General features: G+C 59.7%; 2 protein-coding genes and 1 non-coding gene across 9 annotated transcripts; 1 reads left to right on the top strand and 2 right to left on the bottom strand.

Annotated features, from left to right (window-relative positions):
• Positions 1–209: 209 nt before the first annotated feature.
• On the bottom strand, positions 210–10,481 carry PLEKHG2 (pleckstrin homology and RhoGEF domain containing G2). 7 transcript variants are annotated; one of them, XM_045785577.2, is made up of 19 exons: positions 9,624–10,480; positions 8,836–8,965; positions 7,734–8,005; positions 7,556–7,656; positions 6,703–6,769; positions 6,523–6,569; positions 6,143–6,293; positions 5,711–5,848; positions 5,295–5,495; positions 4,731–4,823; positions 4,555–4,641; positions 4,185–4,218; positions 3,991–4,092; positions 3,821–3,868; positions 3,703–3,741; positions 3,518–3,534; positions 3,236–3,412; positions 2,197–3,130; positions 210–2,103 (listed from the first exon to the last, which is right to left on the bottom strand). In XM_045785577.2, the coding sequence occupies exons 2-19, from the start codon at positions 8,942–8,944 to the stop codon at positions 488–490; spliced, it is 4,233 nt and encodes a 1,410-aa protein (XP_045641533.2). In that variant the 5' UTR covers positions 8,945–8,965; positions 9,624–10,480; the 3' UTR covers positions 210–487. The 7 variants fall into 7 exon arrangements, with proteins under 7 accessions (XP_045641533.2, XP_045641540.2, XP_045641497.2 ...); XM_045785584.2 differs by having other exon boundaries at positions 7,734–8,002; XM_045785541.2 differs by having other exon boundaries at positions 3,236–3,534; positions 9,624–10,481.
• Positions 10,482–10,766: 285 nt separating this feature from the next.
• On the top strand, positions 10,767–10,859 carry TRNAI-UAU (transfer RNA isoleucine (anticodon UAU)). Its single transcript is given in 2 exon segments — positions 10,767–10,804; positions 10,824–10,859. It is a non-coding gene; the product is annotated as a tRNA-Ile (tRNA).
• A 2,966-nt stretch (positions 10,860–13,825) lies between these two features.
• On the bottom strand, positions 13,826–16,398 carry ZFP36 (ZFP36 zinc finger CCCH-type). Its single transcript, XM_045785619.2, has 2 exons — positions 16,295–16,398; positions 13,826–15,477 (listed from the first exon to the last, which is right to left on the bottom strand). Exons 1-2 carry the CDS (start codon positions 16,316–16,318, stop codon positions 14,524–14,526), a joined length of 978 nt encoding a protein of 325 aa, XP_045641575.1. The 5' UTR covers positions 16,319–16,398; the 3' UTR covers positions 13,826–14,523.
• Between the last annotated feature and the right edge of the window lie 1,361 nt (positions 16,399–17,759).

Below are 17,759 nucleotides of genomic sequence, written 5' to 3'. Positions count from 1 at the left end.
GAACAGAGGAGATGCTAGGACATGGGAGCTGGATAAATTGCTAAGGGAATAGACTTCTGTGTCTACCTGGAACAAAGCTGCTTAACTTGGCCTTCCTGGGTGGCATCGAGCAGTTCATAAACTCTGAAAGCAGACACCAAATTATAATGGGTGGTTGTGGGTAATTCTCGAAGTTCGAGATTACTCCTGTTTTCAGAACCACCGATTCGTGCTGTGTCAGACCTTTGCATTCATTGTCTTGCATCCCCCCCACTGCCTCCACAACGGGAAGAGATAACATAACTTCATAATATTAACAAAATATTAATGATGTCCCCTTCCCCATCCCTGCTGAGTTAATCAAGGTAAGTAAAAAGGACCATTCGCTAAAGCAGCTCCCAGGAGTTGGAAAGCTGCAGCAATTTTCACACCCGTGTTCAGTGTCTGGACTTGTGGGTGAAGTTCTGAGGGTCTGTGGCATCTGGTTGAAGTCCTTGCTTTTCCTGGCTCACATGTGGAAAGGGGCATCAGGAGCTCCCTGGGCCCTGCGAAGGCCCATAGATTCCTGGGTGGGGGCCAAGAGAGCAGGGTGGTTCAACCGGACCTGGGCCTTGGCAGGCCGTAGCCGCCCGCCACCCCCAACCTGGATGTTGACCGTGGTGGCATAGCTGAGTCTCCGGGCTGGGGGAGGTGGGGGTTGGGGCTGGGGCGGGGGTGAAGGAGCCCGTGATGCAGGGGCAGAGGAGGACCAGGGACCCCGGGAGGCCGAGGGAGCCTCTCCCCCAGGCCCTTGCCGCCGAGCCAGGCTCTGGCTGATATACGAGGCTGCCAGGTATCTTGAGAGGGCAGCTGCGTTGGGGCCCAGGAGCTGCCGGGTTGGAGGAGGGGGACTCTGGGGTGGTGTCAACTCTGAAGACTCTGACCTGAAGACAGGAGAGGCCAAGCGGCGTCCCGGTTTGGACAAAACCACAGTGGTCTGACCCGGGGTGGGTAACAGGCCCTGAACATCCTGAGAGCCTCTTTGCCCAGGTAGAAGTGTTGCAGCCGGACCATGGACATCAGGGAGGCTCTTCTGCTCCAATAAAGGTGTACGTTTTTGGACCTGGAGGTCTGTGAAGCTTTGTTCCTGAAGCAGAGATGCAGCAGACGGACCCTGGATGTCTGGGAGGCCTCCCTGCTTGGGCAAAGGTGGGAGGGCCTGGACTGGGGTGTCTGGGAGGCCTGGTCGCTGGGGCAAAGGTGTGGCAGCTGGAACATTCGGGTTCTGGGGCAAAGACAGTGGGGTGCTGGCAGGGATCCGATGGTCTAGGCAGCTTCCGGGTGCAGGCAAGGGTGAGGTGCCCAGAAGCTGAATGTCTGAGGGGTCTTGGGGCAAAGGCAGTGGAGTGCTGGCTGGGATCTGATGGCTTGGGGGGCCTCCACAGGCAGGCACAGATGAAGCACCTGGAACCAGAACATCCGGGGGGTCATGTTGCAAGGGCAGTGGAGCATTGCCTGGGATCGGATGGTCCAGGCTGTTTCCGTGCGTAAGCGAAGCGCTGACAGCTTGGTCACAAACGCCGGCTGGGAAAGGAACATCCCTGGAACCTCCTTGCTTAGTTAACGGGGCACTGGTCGGGCTCCAGCTACGTGGGGAGCCGTCTTGCTTGGGCACAGCGGCGGTGGCTAAAACCATGACGTCAGAACAGCGTCCCTGCCTGGGCAGAACTGGGCTGGCCGGAACTTGGGTGTCCATATGGCCTCTATGCTCAGGCAAAGGCGTGGTGGCCGGAAGCTGGATTCCCAGGTGGCCTTCTCGATCAGGCAGAGCTGTAGCCGGCACCTGCGCATTTGGGGGGTCTTCCTGCTGGGGCAAGGCTGTGCTGGCTGCAGCCACATCCTGTATGTTCCAGAGGCCTCCTTGCTCCGGCAGAGGGGTAGCAGCTGGAACGTGGATGCCCAGATGGTCTCGCTCAGGCAAAGTTGAAGCATTTAGACCCGGGCCACCCAGGCAGCCTCCCTGCTTAGACAGAGGCGTGGCAGCTTGAACCCGGGTGGCAGGACCAAGAGAGACAGACTCCTGGGCACAGGTCAGTGGGAAGGCCAGCTCACATACCAGCACGTGTCCAAAGGCAGGCAGGGGCCCTGTGTGCACAGAAAGAACAAGAGTCAGGCCTGAGATCAGCGAGGGCCGTCCCTGCCGACCACACACCTGCTGACTACACACCCAGACCTCACCTGGCTCAGCCTGCTCTTGAGGCAGGCAGGGGGACAGCTGGGGCTGGGCCAGAGCGCGGGGGCGGCGGCGGGGGGCGTTGGCTGACGCCCGGGTCTCCGCCCGCTGCATCTGCTGGATCCGCTCGCTGTAGAGCCGGGCTAACTCTCGCACTCGGGAAACTGCCCTCTCTGAACTCGGGGCTCCTGCCTTCCCACTTGCGCTGCCTCCGCCCAGATCCGAATCTTCCAGGATCAGCAGCGGCTCTGGGAATCCTGGCCGGGCCAGCTGCCCCTGCTCCAGTGCCTGCCAGGCGCTCCGGATTTCTGAACAAGAGCGGAATTCCAGCTCATCTGGGAATCCCCGTTCTTGGGGGACATCCTGGGGCTGGAAGTCTGGGAACGATTCCCCTTCCTCAGCCTCTTCTTGCGCTGCCCTGCCGTCTGAGGAGGGCTCTCCCAGTTTTGCGGAGCTGCCTCCCGGGAACAGTTCTCTCCTGGTGGCTAGAGCCTCATCGGGCCCATGCAGAGGTCCCTGGAGCCATGAGTCACAGGGAAGGGCGGGAGCACTGGCGAGACTAGGAATGTCCGGGACACTAGGTATGGCTGGAAGGCAGGGCATTTCGAAAACACTGGAAATGTCAGAGAGGCTCGGAAAGTGGGGAATCTTGGGAATTTCAGACAGGCCGGGAATTTCAGGGAGGCTGGGTGCGTCTGGACTTCTGGCAAGGCCGGGAACGTCGGGAGTTTCAGCCACACTGGAACTTTCGAGCCCTTCCAGGACGTGGAGTGGGGATGGCCCCCGTTCGTCCATCTCCAGCTCTTCCTCCTCCTCCTCCTCCTCTTCTGAAGAGTCCCGGACGGGCAGGGCTTGGAATGTGAGGGTTTCACTGTCGCCTGGCACCTGGGAGTCTCCAGGGAACTTGGGAATGTCGTGGGGGGATGGCTGCAGTGGGCGCTGGGGAAGAGGCCAAAGACATCAGGGCGGGCCGGCACCCCTGACTTCCGGGCTGTGGCCGCCCCAGCCAAGAGCCCCAAGCACACCATGTGATGCCCAGCTCACCCCTGGATCCCGGAGGCCTCTTTGATTCAACAGTTCCAGGATCTCTTCAGTGATGGAGGTTCCAGAGGGTTCCAGCGTGGGCGGTCCCGTATCCTCCAGGTCCTCAGGGGTTCCGGAAGCTGGAACTGGTGGCTGAGGCTCTAAGGGGGGGTAGAGCTCCCCCTCACTGCCAGCATGCTGTGAGCAAGGAGAGAGGATGGAGGGCAGGGGTTGAGGGCCCCATCCCTTTCTCCCAGACCCAGGAGTCCAGGTCACCAGACCCTGTCCTAGAGTGTTTCTTACCTTGAGTCTAGGCTTAGCTGGGGATGGAGAGATGAGAAAGAGAAAGAGTGAGATGCAGGAACAAGGTCATTCTTGACAGTTGACGAACTGCCCCTGTCATCCTGCCCCCATGCACACAGGACATCCCCTGGGAAGACAGACAGACAGACGGAGCTGGGCCTGTCTGGGCCAGGGCAGTCACTTACCGTTCTGTGGAAACATAACGTACGGGTCCTTCACTGGCTCTGGGGAAAGGACACAGTGATGTCAAGGGCCCAGCTCCCACTGCATTCTCTAGTCAACTTTTAGGGGGAGGACACTCACCAGACTGTCTGCGGCCACGGCGGGTAGCAGAGGGTCCTGGAGACGGAGCTGTGGGAGAGGGAGATTAGAAGCCCATGAGCGGCCCAGCTCCAGGCTCCTGAAGGAGGAGAAGGCTGGGGGCACAGTACCTGGGGGAGATGCAGGGGGGAAGCTCAGGGTTCTATATTTACCTGTGTTCCTTCGTCCAGGGGTGAAACTTCTAGCATCTCGAGGTCGGGGAGACCCAAGTGGGGGTGTCAGGGGCTCTGGGATAGGCTTACTTTTAGGAGCACCTATGGGGAGAAATTTGGAACCCGATCATCTACTTTTCCTTGGGAGTAACGCCTCTGCTTCCACCTCCTCCCAACCCAAGGCCCCAACTTACAGTGCAGGCTGTTTTCAAGGAGAACTTGTTTGGCCTGAAAGAGACAAGGGTGAGGGTTGTGTGGCAGGAGACCTGTCTCTGAACACCCCGCTCACAGTCCCGATAACGGGTGCCGTAGCGTGAGACATGTCACGTGACTGATGAGTGTTAGTCATCCCCACAACTCCATGGGGTCAGTGCTGATTCCTCCAGGTGAGGAAACGGGAGACCAGAGAGGTTGCCCTCCTTGCCCAAAGTCACAGAGCAGGGACATGGTGGAGTGGGGATTCAAACCCAGGCAGCCTAACTCTGCCATTTATCGATCAAGGTCTAAGACAGTCCCCCTGCCCTCAGGGTCTTGCGGGGCTCACGGATATGGCCGGAGCTGTACCTTGGCAGGGATGGAGGCGGGGTGGTTTTCAAAGAAGAGGCGCTGAAGACAGTGAATCCACAGCCTCTTCTCCTCTTGGTTCTTGGCCTGGGGGAGGGACAGGGGTGGTCGGGAGCCTGGTGTAAGGTCTAGAGGCTGAGGGGAGCCCTGACCGCCCAGCCCCACCTTGCACCCACCTGGAGCAGGTGCCTGTGTTTGGGAATGGTCAGATCAGACACCTTGAACCCTAGAGGGTCTCGAGGACTCTCGCTCACGCTCAGATTGCAGCACTGGATGGGGGAGGGTGGGCAAAAGGGGCAGCAAGCTCAGAGCCCTTGGACTCAGCAGTGTGCCCCTTGTAGGTAACCGGTTCCTACTTCCTAGAAAGATGTGCCCCGTAAGGTTGCACACTTGGTGGGTCCCCTTCCCCTGTTGAGCCTCCCCATCAGGCCGGGCTCTGCTCTCTCTCCCTCATCAGCCCCTCGCCTTCATCTGGATCAGATGATGTCCTCCCCTCAAGAAGATGCCTGGCTGCTGGGCAAATCCAGCCCCCCCCCCACGCCCTCACCTGCATCCTGCTGGCCTCACCCCTCATTAAACCTCACCCCCCATCCTTGGACTCAAGAAAACCTGGCCCTTCTGAGCTGGATGGCCCCACCTTTGCAGACCCCACCCCTGCCCCCCCCCAAGTATATAGGTATAGGTATACACAATGAACCCTGCCCCTGACATTCTGGCCTCGCCCCCAACCCTGAACTCACAAAGATGTGGCCCTTGTAGGTGTACTCTGGGCCCCGGCGCTTGGCCACAAGCAGCATCCGTGAGAACAGAAAGAGCAGCCGCTCGCCCCCTCGAAGTCGGGGTCCGCCCCCTCCGCCACCTCGGAACGCGCCCTCTAGCACCAGCTCCCCGAAAGCACTGAGCTCCGGGCCAGTCCAGCCGCCCAGCCGCCGCTGCACTTCCTGCCGGGACCCCGCCGGGTGCGAAAGGCACAGAAGGGCACACGCACCAAGACAGGAAGTGCACACACACCAAGACGGGGGCGTGAGCCACAGGGTTGTGCAGTCCAGCCCTCCCTCGGAGGCCGCCTCTGCAGCGCTGATCACGCCCACCAGAGGCCCTCCACCCGCTGCCCCCATCCAGCAGCCCCGGCCCCCCCACCCCACCCCGGGCTCACCTGGAGGCGCGCGGCATGCTCCTGCTTGCGTTTCATGTCGTTGATGTACCAGGCGACGGCGGTCATGGACACAATGGCCTCTTCCACCATCTCGCGGCCCCCGGCGCCCGGGCCCTCTGCCCAGTGCTTGCCTAGCTCCTGCCAGGCAGCCACCAGGCACCCAGGGAGGGGACAGAAACAAGAGGAAGAATGATAATGACAAGAGACAGAAAGAGAGAAATGGGAAGGTGGGGGCAGAGGTGGCGACCCAGAGAAGGACAGAGACACACACGCAGAGACAGAGTGGGATCAGCCAGCGCCAGTCCCCACTGGCCCCACCTGCTGCCCCGGCTTCTAGGGACTTGTCCTGGGGCCACCCTCCAGACGTCCCACCAGGTGGCCAACGGACAGGACTATGCCCTCCGCGAGCAGCCCCCGGGGGCCACGGCGCACCTGCAGCAGCAGATGGTACTTGAGGATGCGCTGAACGGGTTTCAGCAGGAAGCTCTGCAGGGGCAGCGAGTGGCGGAGCTGGGCCTGGCGCTCCTGCAACCACAGGGCTGCAGGCGGGGACAGCGACAGCTCCCGGAGCAGGGCTAGGGAGCTGGGGGCACAGCACAGGTCAGCTGGGGTGGGGTGGGGTGGGGGTGGGGTTTCGGGGGCTGGCGGTGGGGGCGGGACAGTCAAGGGCAGCTTAGGGAGAGGTCAGTTACTGTCACGGTCTGGCAGGGGTTGGAGCTGGATGGGTCGAGGTGGAGGGAGGCTGGCCGGCACAGCAACTCAGTGGGCAAGGCCTGGGGCCCAGCAGGGGCTCCTCACTCCTCACCCCTCACCTCGGGTAGTTCATGCAGTACAATGTGTAGATGTCAAAATCCTCACTCTGCGGGTGACACGGGAGTCAGGGAGACCCGAGGTCCCAACTTCCCAAGCTCCCCCGCCCCCTGGCCTAGCCCAGGCTTGCTCCTCCCTGACCCAGGCCCCCTCCCAGACTGCGCGCCCTCACCCCGCCTCACCCTCTGCACGAAGCACTCGGCAATGCCCCCCGCGCTGCTGTTGCCCTCCAGGTCCTCCAGGAGCTCACTGTGAGGGAGAGAGGGTGCTGAGGGACTGCCCCATCCCCGCAACCCCCTGTCGGAGGACTCCAGAAGCCTGGGGCCTTGGTGGCGACCAGGATCTCTTGAGGGGCCACCATATCCAAAGGGAGTCTTCTGACTGTGACATGGGAGATTGCAACCTGCCCAGATTTTGTCTGTGGACAGTGTCCTACTCCTCAGCTCAAAATCTTGTCAGAGTCGGCATAAGCCTAGGTGGGGGGGGGGGGTGTCTTGTGATACGACCCTGGGAGAGGGGTGTCATGACTCTCAGAGCTGCGATGATCTTAAGATCCTGTTGTGATCCTGAGACCTTGTCATGCCTTCTCAGATCTATAATAATCTGCAGACCTCATGAAGACACTTGGAGGGGTCATGAGCTTTGGACCCCAGCATCCTCCTCACTGGGTCCCGGCCACCCATCTGGTTTATCTAGGACTGACCCGGTTCCCAGGCCGAGCTGGTCACACAAATGCTCACACTGGCATGATCTTCAGGCCTCACAGGAGCCCTGGATTCATCGTGACCCCAGACCTGACATAGTGCTGAGACCCATCCCAGTATTTAGACCTCATCTGGGTTCTCAGGCTCCCAGCCACCTTACCCTCCACCACTCTGGTTCCTCACTCCCCATCACGATCCCTGCCCAATGTTACTACACCCCAGGTACCAGCCTGGACAGGGCACTACGGGGCTCCAAGGTTTGGATTAGGATATAGCCCACCGCCCCTGACCCTACCGGCTGGTGCCCCTACCCATCCCTCCCGCTTCTGACCTGCTGAACTCGTAGATGTCCTCGATGTTGGCAAATAGTATGCCCACCTGCTCCGCGCTCAGCCCTAGGACCCCACCATCCAGCAGAGGGCCCAGGTAGTCCTGTGGGGATGACCGGGGTTATGGGGGTAGAAGGCTGGCCTGGGGTCCCGCTGGGCTCAGGTGCCCGCCTGCCTCACCTCCACGATGCTGCGAAGGTCCCGGACATAGGCCCGCTCGGTCTCCACAATCTCTCGCGCCACTCGCTCCAGCCTCGAGGGTTTGGCTGAACCCGGGGTCCCCACGGGTGACAGATGCAGGCGGATGGGGGGCCCTGGAAGGGGCTCTGGCCTGGACGCTGAGCAGACTGGGGTGGGCCCTGGAGCGGGGTCCCCCTCAGAGCCCACCGTGCTCAGGGATGTGGAGCTCCCAGAACCTCGGGGGGAGGCCATGGCAGCGGTTGCAGGGGCTGCTGGGGGTGTGGAGCAGGAGATCAGGGGGGCTCCCCAACTGAGTGCTCTCGGCTCTACACTCACCCAGACCAGGTCAATATCTTTCCCCCCGGCTCCCGTCTCCTCTTCCCACTGCGCCGCCCTGGTCCTGTCCAGTCCTCTCCCATCAGGGTCTTCTCTGGGCTCTGGCCTCTACTCTTCTAATCCACCTCCAGGTATCAGCCTGGGGGATCTTTATTAACTTGCCCATTTGACCTTGTCACTCCAAGTATAACCCCTTCATGTCCTCAGGACAAAGTCCAAACTCCTCAGATCCACAGGGCACTATGACACGTGGCCATTTGAGACCTTTCCATTCTGCTTTCTTCCCATAGCCACACCACTTCTCACACTCCAGTCCTATTTGACTGCTTTCAGTTATTTAAGAAAAACCAGCCCCCTCACCTCTGCAAACACTGTTCCCTCCATATGGAATACTATTTCTTGCTTTTCTCAACTCATTCCTCCTCATTTTTCAATTCTCTTTAGATGTTCCCTCCTCCACGAAGCTGTCCACTGCCCTCCCTGACTGGGCTCCCACAGTGAGTGGATGGGGCTTTCTTCACTCCCCCCCCAACCCTGTCCCAGCCCTGACCATTCATTCTACCATGGGTATCCCCCTCTGGACTGTCAGCATCCGGGGATGGTTCCATTTGCCCCATTACATCTGGAGCTCTGTGTAGGCAGGGCTGGAACTGTCTCGGTCACCCTGTGTTGCCAGCACTGCCCAGCGCCAGCCACAGAGGCCTGCACAGTGCCTGGACTGAAGGAACGAATGTCCAGTGGACCCCACCCTCCCCTGCACGCTCACCTGTCTGGGTCTCACACACAGCTGCACAGTCACACACTTCACCTGTGGGGCCACGGCCAAGGCTAGGGCTGGGTTTGGACAGGCTCGGTCCACGGGCTCCCTCGGGCATGGCTGAGCGGCTCAGCGGCTGCTGCAGAAAGATTCCCTTCTGGCATATCAGGACCCCATCGGCCTTCCCCTCCACCCACACTCACAGATTAGGCCAGAGAATTAGGAGCCGGGTCTAAACCCCAGGAGGGACTCCCTGAGAGTAACTAATGGGGCAGACGGAGGCACAGTGATAGAAACATGGGCACAGGGGGAGATTACACAGAGAAAAAGATGGAAAGGTTGAGACAAAGAAGAGTGAAGCTGGGAGTCTGGTCTGTCTGGGGCCGGGAGTCTCAGGGATCCTGGGAACGTTTGGGTTCTGGCTGGAGCCGAGGGCTAGGGGCAGGGCTGGGAAAAGCCGTGGGCGGGAGGCCGCGGGGTCCCAGGGGAGGGCGGAGGAGGCTGGGGGACCGGATGCCAGGGTCCTGCAGACGGCTCCCTCCCCCGCCCAGGGCTGCGAGTTGGGGCGCTGGCCTTGAGCCCTCGACCCACCACCCCTCCTCCAGCCAGTCCCTCCGCGATCTGCTTACTGTCCCCACCGCCGCAGCCCGGGTCCCCAGAGCCTTCCCACACCCCTCCAGACCCAAACTCCCGCCGGCGCCTCCGCTCGCCCCCCGCCGGCACGCCCCCTCATTGTTCAGCTGCTGCGGCGCCGCCCCCTCCCCCAACCCTTCGGGGCCCCTCGCCTCCCCCCTCACCTCCCAGGGAGTCTCCAGCCCCGAACCGAGGCTGCTGGATTCTTATTCGACCCTAGCACGGTCCCTGGGGAGGCGCAAAGCCGGACTCCTGGGTCTCTGAAAGTCAGGGGCGTGAACTTCGGGTTCTCAGGCTCCGGGAACCAGAATCCGGCGTCTCTCGGAGAATGGGATGCAGCGGTCCGAATTTCTTGGTCCTCTAAATGAGGGATGCTGGGAGTCCCGACTCTTGGGTCTCAGATGGGGCGCTGGGGACCCAAATTCCCGAGTCTTCTAGATAGGGCCGTGGGGCGATTTCTGAGTTCCCCTAACTCTTGGAGCAGAGATTAAATCATTTCCAGGCGGGAGCGCAGGGGAGTCCCAAATTCCTGGGTCTCCTTGAAGTGGTGGGCGTTTCAGCTCCAAACACACTGGCTGGGGTGCTCGGAGTCCGTATGCCGAGTTCGGCTATCTGGGCTCGGATATCTGGGAACCTTGGAGGTAATCACCGGTCTGGGATCCCAAGTTCTTTAAACCGGGGTACAGGAAGCTCGGCCTCCAGGATCGCGCAGGGCTGCCGTCCTGGACTCCCGGCTCTTCCAGGAGGGGGCGCTGGGCACCTGGATATCTGGGCTCCTTTAGCTTGCTCTTTGGGGTCTCTCAGGGCGCGGTGCAGAGACTCGCGACTCCGGAGTCCACCACTTTGGACCCCTCAGGCTCTAGGATGAGTACCGCGGGGCTCTTGCGGCGGAGGCGCCACATCTGTAGCGGGAGAGTCCGGTCCCAGCTGTGAGGCGGGGGGCGGTCGCCTGGGGCTTCCCCTCCCCCCAGCCGCCCGGGCTCATATCCTGTTCCCGCCCGTGGGGGGGAGGGGCTGCCTTCCGGCCGGGCAGCCGGTAAAGGGTTAAGACCCCGCCCCCTTGTCTGAATATTCATGAGGAGGCGAGTCCCGGGCAGGCTACGCCCCCACATTCCAAACGCCTCTCAGATTTTTCCCTTTTACAGCAAGGGCCTTCGGGGCGTGAGAATCCGGAACTGGTAGCGCACTTTCTCCCATTGGTCAACCAAAAGATTCGTATTTGCATATGCAGGAAAGGCGGAGTTGTCCAGCCAGGTCACGTGGCCAAGAACGACTGAAGGACCTCGCGACGCGAGGGTGCGGCCGGAGCTCCAGTGGCGCAATCGGTTAGCGCGCGGTACTTATACGACAGTGCGAGCGGAGCGATGCCGAGGTTGTGAGTTCGATCCTCACCTGGAGCATCTTTTTCTTCCTCTTATCCTCTTTTTAGAAATTTATACATCTTACAAATCAGCTAGAACATCTACATTATCACTTAAAGGAATGAGCATTTCGATCTTCGGAGTTTTCAGGCTGCAACTCCTGGAACTCTGACGACCCCTGGGAGTGTTCTGTATTGTGGGGAGGTGCCGTTTCCATCCCGGCCGCCAGAGGGTGGTATCGCCTCTTAAATGCCTGAGTATTTAATTGGGTCGGCAAATCTCAGTTTAAGACTTGTGTAGATGTGTCGGGTTCTCTGCTAACTCTATGGCATTGCCTCTTTCTCCATCTTTTCTGTCTTGGATTTTTTCCCCTCAGATATAATTGCCATATAACACCGTATTAGTCCAAGGTATACAACGTGATTCGATGTATGTATAAATTGTGAAATGATTTCTGTAAGTTTAGTTAACATCAATCACATCGCGTATTTACTGTTTTTTTCTCCTGTGACTTGAGATTTTGCTCTCTTTTCCTCCTTTTTTTCTGAATTGATTTGTTTCTTTCAACAAATGTTGAACATCCACTATGTGACTGACTCCTCTTTAGGGTTTAGGCATGAGTGATACAGCAATGAATAACACAAAGTCCCTGCCCCTGAGGATTTTACATTCTAGTGGGAAAGGCGGGCTTCTATAAGCATGAAAACTACATTTTATATGTTAGGTGGTGATGAATGTCATGGAAAAAGTAGAGCAAAGTAGGGAGGAAGGATGAGGGTGTGGGTTGTAATAATAGTAGTCAAACATCATCTCACTGAGGAGACATCTGAGCAGAGACCTAAAGGAGGGAAGTAAGCCATGGGGGGATACTTGGGAGAATATTCCAGGCAGCGGTAGCAGCCGGTGAAAAGTCCCTGTGGCTGAAGCAGCAGGTCAGGTATATTGGTGAGCCGCTAGAAAGCCCATGTGATTAGAGCAAGAGTGCCTTAGATAAGAGCCAGGCTATGTAAGCTGGTGAGGACTTAGGACTTTGCCTTTTATGTGATCTGACTCTGACTCAGGTGTCAGGACAGGTTCCCTGTATTTGTCTTGTTGGGGAGTGGGGAGAGACTGAGGGTAGGTCCTGAGCCAGTGAAACCAGGAAGGGGCTGTTAGGAAGGTTCAGGTGGAAGATGATGCTGGATAGGACTAGGCTGGGAGCCACAGCAGGCAGGTAGATCTATGTAGATGAGTCAGACAGAATTGCTGTTGGATGGGGTGTGGGTTTGACAAAGAGGAGTCAAGGGGACTCCCAGGTGTTTGGCACTGGTAGCTGGTGGTGGGGGTCATTTTCTCAAATGCGGTTTTTGTTTTTAGAAGGGGCAGAAAATCTGTTTTTGCTAAGGGAAGGGCCAGAGATGTGTTTCTCGTTCTTTCAGACTCTGTAAATGTCTCTGCATGGGTCGTTCTTGCTCTCTGCCTCCCCGATGTCTTTGGATCTCCGTGTTTCTTTTATTCCGACCCTTTCTCCTAAGTCTGGGGATCTGAGCCCTTTCCCCAAAATGAAGGGAGGGCAGTTTCCGGGAAGCGGCGATCAATGGTCAGGGCCTGCCAGTGGGCAGGGAGAGAGAGCCAAAGAAGAGAGGGCAAGGAGGCTCAGGAGGAAGGGAGAGGAGAAGGCAGAGGAGGGGAAGGGGCTGGAGAGGGAGAGGGAGAATACCAGCGGGACGGAGCAGAGGGGCGGAGACGAGAGGTGGAACCCAGGAGACGATGAGTGAGTTAGAGGCCAGGAGGCAAAGGGTGCAGAGGACACGAAGGTGGGGGGGGGGGGAGAGGGGAGAGAAGGAGAGGAACTGAAGGAAAGAGGAGGAGAGGAGGGGGTAAGGGACGGGGGTGGAGGCTGGAAGGGGAACACATTAAAAAGGGGAAAGGGAGAGGACTCCTGAGGGAGAGGAAGAGTTGGAGAGGGTGAGGGGAAGGACGGCGCAGGAGGGTAGGGGAGAAGGAACTGACGGTGGGGAGGGCGGGGAGAGCGGGGAGAGGAGAGGGAAGTGGGGGAGGGGAGAGGAGAGAAGGGGGGAAAAGGGGTAGAGGGGGGCGGAGGAGGCGGCGGAAGGGGGGCGGGGCGCCGGCGCTGACGCGGGGCGGCTTCCGGGCGCGGGGCGGCCGGCTCCCCCGCCCCAGGGTGGTTCCCGCCGCGTGTTGCCTTGTATGGTCCGAGGACGCCGCGGTCCCCGGGGCCCCGCCCGACGCTGCCGCGACCCACACTCGGGCCTGGCGAGCCGGACCCCCTCCCCGGCCCCGCCTGGAGCGCGAGACCTCGAGCTTCCAAGGCCCCCAAATGCCGAACTTCTCGAGTTCCGAAGGGCCAAGACTCTGCAATTCCGAGGAAGGCCAGATTACTGCGTTTTGCGGTCTCTGCAAGTTTTCGGAGACACCAAGGGGCTAGAATTCTAAATCGCCGAGACTGCCTCTGAGATTCTGGAATCCTGAGGCTCTCAAGCTGCCTCCCCCGCGGTTCTGAAAGCCTGAGATCCCCGCCAGGCTCTCACGTCCCGGAACACCGGGCGGTGGGACCCCGGGACGCCCCGACTGTCGGGAGGCCCCCTCCCCCACCCGCTTCACCGCCCCCGTCCGTCCTGGGCTCGCGACCCGGCACATTCCGTCCTCTCCGCTCTGCCCCGCCCTCCTCCCTCGGCCCCGTGGGGACGGAAACATGCCGTCCCCGCCCGCGCCCGGCCGCCGGCTGGGTCAAGGAGCCCGGCTGGACGGGAGAGCCTGCGCCCCCACGCCCCAGAAACTGGCTCTCCGAGTTCCTAGGGTGACCTCACCTGGGCCCCGCCCTCTCAGGTGAATGGCCGGGCCAGGTGACGTCACTTCCTGCCAGGTAAGCGCCGCGGGCGGCTCCGTCTGCGAGGGTTAGGAGGAGCTCTCGGTCGACCGCACCTATCCCGCTTCTAAAAGCCCACGCCACCTTCCCCGCTCCTCTTTACTGCTTCTAGACGGCAGAAAATCCAGGATTCCAGTTTACACACAGATTCCTTTTATTTAAAAATTCCAAAAAACACAAAAATAAACTTTTAACAATATATTACTTAATATATTATTATAGTATACTTATAACAATAATTATTCCGTCGTTTCCAATATTACAAAAGGGAGGAAGAAAAATACAAGGGAAGCAGACGACCCAATATATATAAATACTATAAAATCTATTAGAATAAATAAAGTCGTCATAAATAAAGAGCCCACTGGCTGGGTGGGGTTTGGCAATGGCTTTGGCTACTTGCTTTTGGAGGGAAATTCGAGCACCAGGATTCCCCCTCAGGGGGAGGCTCCAGTCACCACCAGACACTGGAACCTCAGGGTCTAGGAGAAATTGGAAGGGGGCAGTGGGAGCCTATTATTCACAGCATTGGGAAAGGGAGGGGTGGGTAGAGGGCTCACTGCCTTCCTCAAATCTGCTACATTTTTTTTTTTTTTTTTAACAAGGCCCCAGAAAACACTCCTTCCCCCAACACCATGAACACCGAGCTTGCACACTGGGGACCTGCCCCAGCGTGGGGTCAGGGGAGTGGGTTAATGCACTTTGGAAGGTTGGGGGGAGGCTACTTGATTGAGTCCTCCAGTTTCCCACAGCCCCTGGGGCCCCTGTGGAACCCAGGGCAAAAGAGAAATGGCCCCCTTGAGATCCAGCTGATCTGTACTGGGTGGGCACTTGTCACTCAGAAACAGAGATGCGGTTGAAGATGGGGAGTCGCCGAGGGGCTGCAGGTAGCTGGGGTGGCCCAAAAACCCCAGCCTCAAAGACAGGTGAGTCGGATCCCCCCAGGCTGCTGCCACTGCTAGCATATTCGTCAGGATCAGATCCCAGGGAGTGTGCAGAGGGGCTCCGAGCCAGGCCACCCAAGGGCCCCCAGACGCTACTGGGGGTAGCCCTTCGGCAGGAGGGGCAACAGGTTGGGGTGGGGTCCCTTCGGCCCACTGGGGTCCCAGGGGCAGCAGAGAAGGCAGAGGGAGAAAGTGGAAGGTCCCCCGGTGGTGGTGGTGGGGAGCTGGAGGGAGAGAAGGAGCAGGAGGACAGGGAAGGGCCTGCCAGGCCTGCTGGTGGTGGTGATGTTCGGCGGCCAGAGGGCAGGCCTGAGAAGCTGATGCTCTGGCGCAGCACGTGGGGGTGGCCCGGGGCAGCCAGGTCTTCGCTGGGGTTGTGGATGAAGTGGCAGCGTGAGCCGTAGGGGCAGCGGCCCTGGAGGTAGAACTTGTGGCAGAGTTCGGTCTTGTACTTGGGGTGGCGGCTAGCCTGGCGCAGCTCACCCAGACCATGGGCAAACTGGCACTTGGCCCCATAGCGGCAGCGCCCACTCTCTGAGAAGGTCCGACATAGCTCAGTCTTGTACCGGGATGAGGTGGTGGGGGTTGCAGTAGGTGAGGTGGGTGAAGGCGACAGTTCAGAGCCTGGGCGGGGAGCCAGGGGTGCGAAGCCTGGGGGTGGCGGCACCCAGCCACAGCTTCGACCCTCCACCAGGCTGGTGGAGCGGCCAGGCAAGCGGGCACCGACCCCAGCCGGGCTGTTGTCGGATGAGCTGAGGCTCCAGAGCCCGGAGGAAGCCCAGCTTGGGCTGGACTCGGTCTCTCCGTGGTCAGATGGCAGGTCAGGGCTCAGCGACAGGAGGCTCTGTGGAACAGGGATTGGTTAAGACACCGAAAATGCTGGGTGACGCCCCACCACAGCTGCAGGGCACCTAAGAGCTTGCCAGTCCGGTTTGTGGGCTCCCGGCCTGAGCCCCACCTGCCCCCATTAAAATATGGGTGCCGGATCGCAGGGATCCCGATTTGGACGTTCTGAGTTTATTCGCGAGAGAAGCCGATCCCAGGGACCCGGACACCCCGGCTAGAACAAGAGGAGACCCCAAAGTCAGACAACACCACTGTCCTCTCAATTTTGAGCCTCTGGACCCCTCGGGATCTGACCCCGCACATCGGGTTCTCCAGTTTCACAACTGGAGAAGGAGGCAAAGGTAACCCAAGAGTCGGGATCTCTTCGGTTTTAGGGTTCCCAGAGTTCTTCGCTGGGTCAAGCGGTGGAGAAAGAGAAGTCGGCTTCCCCTCACCCCAAGACTCCAACCCCAGAAACGCCTCCGCGCAAAACCGCGCCCTAAGCAACTACTAGGGGATAAGCCAGGTGTGGGGCCATTTCCGCCTCCAGACAGCCGTAGTCTGAAAAAAGTCCTCCAGCTTTCCATCTCCACGGGCCACCCCACCAATGCTGGGGCGGAGACCCGAAAGTCGTGAACTCCATTTGCACCTCCCGAGACTCGCACTGGTCTGAGAAGGGAGCTAGGGACCCCGGGCCGGAGTGTGCGACTCTCCCGAGCTGCAGTTTGAGAAGGGAGCCAGAGGTCCCGGGCCGGACTTTCCGGCGCTAGAGAGCCCTAGTTTAAGAAGGGTGTCAGGCAAGCAGACCCCAGGGGTGTCGGTCGGCGGGGGCTCACCTCGTAGATGGCGGCGAGATCCATGGCGGCGCGAACGGCCGATGGGCTGAGAAGTTGGCCAAAAGTGGGAGCGCTGAAGTCAGGCTGCGGTTGGTTGGCAGAGACGGTGCTTTTATAGAGTCGATGGGAGGAGGCGGGGCCAGAGGGGCGGGTCCTGGTGGGTGGGGCCAGGAGGGGCGCTTCCCGGACGCGCGCCCCCAGCAAGGCCCGCCCGGCCCCCGGCCAAGAAGAACCCGAGCCTGGCCCGCGGGCGGCCCCGACCCGGCGGGGAGTGCCCAGGGTGTGTGTGTGTGTGTTGGGCGGGGGGTAGTGGTGTCGGCCCAGTCTTCAAGGCTGGAGACGGAGGCGCGGAGAATCGAACTGCGCGGTGGTGGGGGCAGGGCTCCCGGGGGAATTGACATGGGCAGAGGCCAAGAGGGCGTGCGTGGGAGAGGCGGACGGGGGCGGGGAGAGACGCCGGGAGAGAAAGAGACAAGAAATGGAGAGACCCAAAGAGAAAAACAGACACCGACATGGAGGGAGAGACACACGCAGGGAGATTTAGAGAGGGTGAGACAGGGCAGGGAGAGGAGAAGTTGGAAGGATCGCCAATCCTCCTACGCCAATTCGCGCGGGGCGTGGGGTCCCGGAATACCTGGCGAGGCAGGAAAGGAGCCTCTCGTGCTCAAGCAGATAATGGCACTTCTGATCGTTTCCTCTGGGCCAGGCACTGTCCCATGGAAGTGCTTTACATACATTAACTCAAGGACTCATTATGCCCAGTTTACACACCGGGAAACCCAGGCTCGGAGAGGCCAAGTTACTGTCCTAGTCCCTGTTAAGAAGTTTGCCTTCTGAGAAAACTCAAGATTAGAAAGGGGGAGGTCTTTTATTGTGGTAGAGGGTTGCCTTGATGGAAAGTCGTCTGGAGGTGGAAGAAATGGGTCATCCTCCCAACTGATGGTCGCATGGGTATCTTTCAAAGGGGTGTGCCTTGAGAGAACTCTTAATTGCGGGGATTATACCCCGCGTTGGCAAGCCTGTGATTGTCAAGGGGGTGCCTTGAGTGACACTCTGTAACAGACCTGGGAAGAAAGTTTACTTTTAAGGGGATCTTGGTGAGCTGCCGCCCTGAGCGAAAACATGGGGGTAGAAATCATTGCCACGGAGTGCAGTTACAAAGGTGGAAAGTTTATTTTTGCAGGCTGCGACCGCGGGCTCGTATTGAGGGTATTGAGGTGGGAAGAGCCTGCCAGGTACACCGACTTGCCTCGTCGGACAGAGCTCGGGGGAATCCCTGGTGCGGCGCTTTCTGGGGCTGAGGGGCCTTCCCGGCCAGTCCCGTGAGCTGGGCGGCTGCGGGTGGCTTTGGCACGGTTGCAGCCTCCCGCTCGCCCGTGACTCATACGCAAGGGGCGGGGGAGGGGGGCTTCCTGGAAGCCGTGACGAGGAGGCTCGACCCGGACGCCCGGGTTCCTCTCTTGTA

Source organism: Ursus americanus, chromosome 21 (genome assembly GCF_024610735.1).
Source record: "Ursus americanus isolate L20-20 chromosome 21, mUrsAme1.1.p, whole genome shotgun sequence".
Classification (NCBI taxonomy): Eukaryota; Metazoa; Chordata; class Mammalia; order Carnivora; family Ursidae; genus Ursus; species Ursus americanus.
Note: the sequence above shows the minus strand (reverse complement) of the source record. Positions and strands in the feature narration are given on the sequence as shown.